At 41.4% G+C, this 3,219-nt stretch overlaps 1 protein-coding gene across 1 annotated transcript; it reads left to right on the top strand.

Moving 5' to 3' along the window:
* Nucleotides 1–1,150: 1,150 nt before the first annotated feature.
* On the top strand, nucleotides 1,151–1,869 carry LOC112638112 (proline-rich extensin-like protein EPR1). Its single transcript, XM_025409169.1, has 2 exons — nucleotides 1,151–1,213; nucleotides 1,282–1,869. Exon 2 carries the CDS (start codon nucleotides 1,282–1,284, stop codon nucleotides 1,843–1,845), a length of 564 nt encoding a protein of 187 aa, XP_025264954.1. The 5' UTR covers nucleotides 1,151–1,213; the 3' UTR covers nucleotides 1,846–1,869.
* The last annotated feature ends 1,350 nt before the right edge of the window (nucleotides 1,870–3,219 follow it).

The raw sequence follows: 3,219 nt of genomic DNA, 5'->3' as shown, positions 1-3,219 counted from the left end.
CTTGATAATAACTTCGTATATTAGGTTGATTTATTCTAGGCCTATTGACGATTTTCCCAGAATCTTACTTGCCCGTATACAGACTTTAAATTTTTTTTTCGAGTTGAATTATTTAAATTTCAACCGATCCTCTGAGAACGCTCGAAGCGTATCCTAGAGTGTAGCGTCGTTCGAGTTAGTCACTCGATGTGCATTGAGTAGCAAATTCTACTCCTCTGCCGCTTTCACGGAGAGCTTCTTTGCAAGAATTTCTCCGTGGATCCTGTGCCGCTGTGACGTGACGTCTTGCACATCGATACTAGACTCAGAATCTAAGACTCGCTCCTAGAGGATCTGTCGAAATAATAGAATTTATGCACTGGCTTACAAGTTAACTATCAAAACATTTTATGAATTTTATACTTATCTGAAGTAAGCCAGCCGCTTCCACCCGTATCCTCGTCTGTATCCTTGAATCTCCAGACCTCTCGGTGCAGCCGCATGCTCCTGGAAATTCAGTATATGCTAGATAAATTATCATCCGTTGTACGACAATTTTCCCCGAATCCTACCTGTCCGTATACAGACTTTAAATTTTTCTTTCGAGTTGAATAATTTAAATTTCAACCGACCCTCTGAGAACGCTCGAAGCGTATCCTAGAGTGTAGCGTCGTTCGAGTTAGTCACTCGATGTGCATTGAGTAGCAAATTCTACTCCTCTGCCGCTTTCACGGAGAGCTTCTTTGCAAGAATTTCTCCGTGGATCCTGTGCCGCTGTGACGTGACGTCTTGCACATCGATACTAGACTCAGAATCTAAGACTCGCTCCTAGAGGATCTGTCGAAATAATAGAATTAATGCACTGGCTTACAAGTTAACTATCGAAAACATTTTATGAATTTTATACTTATCTGAAGTAAGCCAGCCGCTCTTACCCGTATCCTTGTCTGTACCCCCTGAATCTCCGGACCTCGCGGTGCAACCGCATGCCCCTGAAAAATTCAAAATATATTAAATAAATCATTAATTGCTGTACCCCAATGAACTGTATATAGCCGAACGTTTCAACCATGATATGAGAACGAGTGAGATATACCATCATAATCTACATTCGTTTATCTCATAATAATCCGTTAAGCCGTATTATTCGTCTTAACTCTATGAACCACCTTGCTGTGACTACATTTACCTTATAAAACCATTCATCTTAACAGGTACCTTTCTACGCATCATCGTAAGTAAACCCCTTTTGTGTTAAATCAATCGCATCAAACATACTAAATAGTCGTATTCCCTCGGTAGATGGTTAACCCCCGCCGAACTTCTTCCGTTGGACGCGAAATTCCCCTCCGTGCCGCGGGTATACGCCGCAGGCGTGCCTCCCGGTCGGTACTTAGGCTCCCTACAGCTCGTCAGTTGTTTGCCGACGAGAACGACTTAACAAGCAGAGTAACAAGGTACTCTCCAGTGCGTAGTTTCGCGCCCTCCCGCGCATACCCTTATCGTCCTCCCCGAAACCCTCCAGCGGTTCTTCAAGAGGAACAACAGCCCAGAGCCAGGCCGCCATCGCCCAATTACTCCCCCATCCAGGATTCATCTAATCCCAGCTACTCGCCGGTCAGGACACCGGAAGATCTTCCTTCCATACCGGAAGAACGAAGACCCATAGAACAAAGCACAGAAACTGAGGCTGGTCCATCCAACCCAGGTCAAGTTCTGGATCCCCCTGAACCAAATTTCTACCCGGAACCAGAGGACCTAGTCTTACCAAGCAGTATCCAACCCCTCGCAGGACTAACAGACGAAGATTTTATCGAGATCTACGAATACTTGCAGCGAGATAATTTCTTCAACAACCGCGAATAATAACCATATCTAGATATCGCCTTAGAAATGCTATAGAGAAGAACATTAACTACATACACACATTTATACGTATAACAATATACACTATCTACAACTGTCAAATAATAACAATGATAACAATAATAAAGGATTTGTAAAGCTCTAAGGAAGCAAACTAATAAAAGAAAACAGATCAAAAAGGATAAATTGGGTCAGGTTCAACGCATCTAATCTATTTCCCATCGTCAATCCCTCTCCTGAAAGAAGCGCAAAAGATTCTTAGTCTCTCGGCGTCCTAGGGTATAGCCGGCTTGGCAGGTTGCCCTGAAAAAGAAATAGAGAGAAGTTACAATTGCGTAACAAATAAATACGTGAGAAGTTACGATCGAGACGTAACAACGAAATCTCAAAACGTAACACTATCTTGAAAAAAAGCGTTTAATTCACGTTAGTGCGTCAAATAGGCGTGCGTTATTAGGATTAAAAGCATTCATTTCTATTTAATTCAGTAGTTCGCATCATCGCATGCTATCTTGAAAAAAAGCGTTTAATTCACGTTAGTACGTCGCATAGGCGTGCGTTATCCGAATTAAAAGCATTCATTTCTACTTAGTTAAGTAGTTCTCATCATCGCATGCTATTTTGAAAAAAAGCGTTTAATACACGTTAGTACGTCCCATAGGCGTGCTTATCCGAATTAAAAGCATTCATTTCTACTTAGTTCGCATTATCGCATGCTATCTTGAAAAAAAGCGTTTAATTCACGTCAGTACGTCGCATAGGCGTGCGTTATTCGGATTAAAAGCATTCATTTCTGGTCAGTTCAGTACTTCGCATCATCGCATGCTATCTTGAAAAAAAGCGTTTAATTCACGTCAGTACGTCGTATAAGCGTGCGTCATGCGGATTAAAAGCATTCATTTCTACTTAATTCAGTACTTCGCATCATCGCATCCCATCTTGGAAAAAAGCGTTTAATTCACGTTAGTACGTCGTATAGGCGTGCGTTATTCGGATTAAAAGCATTCATTTCTGGTCAGTTCAGTACTTCCCATCATCGCATGCTATCTTGAAAAAAAGCGTTTAATTCACGTCAGTACGTCGTATAGGCGTGCGTTATGCGGATTAAAAGCATTCATTTCTACTTAATTCAGTACTTCGCATCATCGCATCCCATCTTGGAAAAAAGCGTTTAATTCACGTTAGTACGTCATATAGGCGTGCGTTATTCGGATTAAAAGCATTCATTTCTACTTAATTCAGTAGTTCGCATAATCGCATGCTATCTTGAAAAAAAGCGTTTAATTCACGTTAGTACGTCGTATAGGCGTACTTTATTCGGATTAAAAGCATTCATTTCTGGTTAGTTCAGTAGTTCTCATCATCGCATGCTAT

The sequence above is a fragment of the Camponotus floridanus genome, unplaced genomic scaffold (assembly GCF_003227725.1).
Source record: "Camponotus floridanus strain SB8 unplaced genomic scaffold, Cflo_v7.5 scaffold247, whole genome shotgun sequence".
In the NCBI taxonomy this organism is placed as follows: Eukaryota; Metazoa; Arthropoda; class Insecta; order Hymenoptera; family Formicidae; genus Camponotus; species Camponotus floridanus.
This window is presented reverse-complemented; position numbering and strand designations above follow the sequence as displayed.

Coding starts and splice junctions, on each gene's coding strand:
- LOC112638112 (XM_025409169.1), top strand. CDS start 1,282: ATGGTTAACCCCCGCCGAACTTCTTCCGTTGGACGCGAAATTCCCCTC.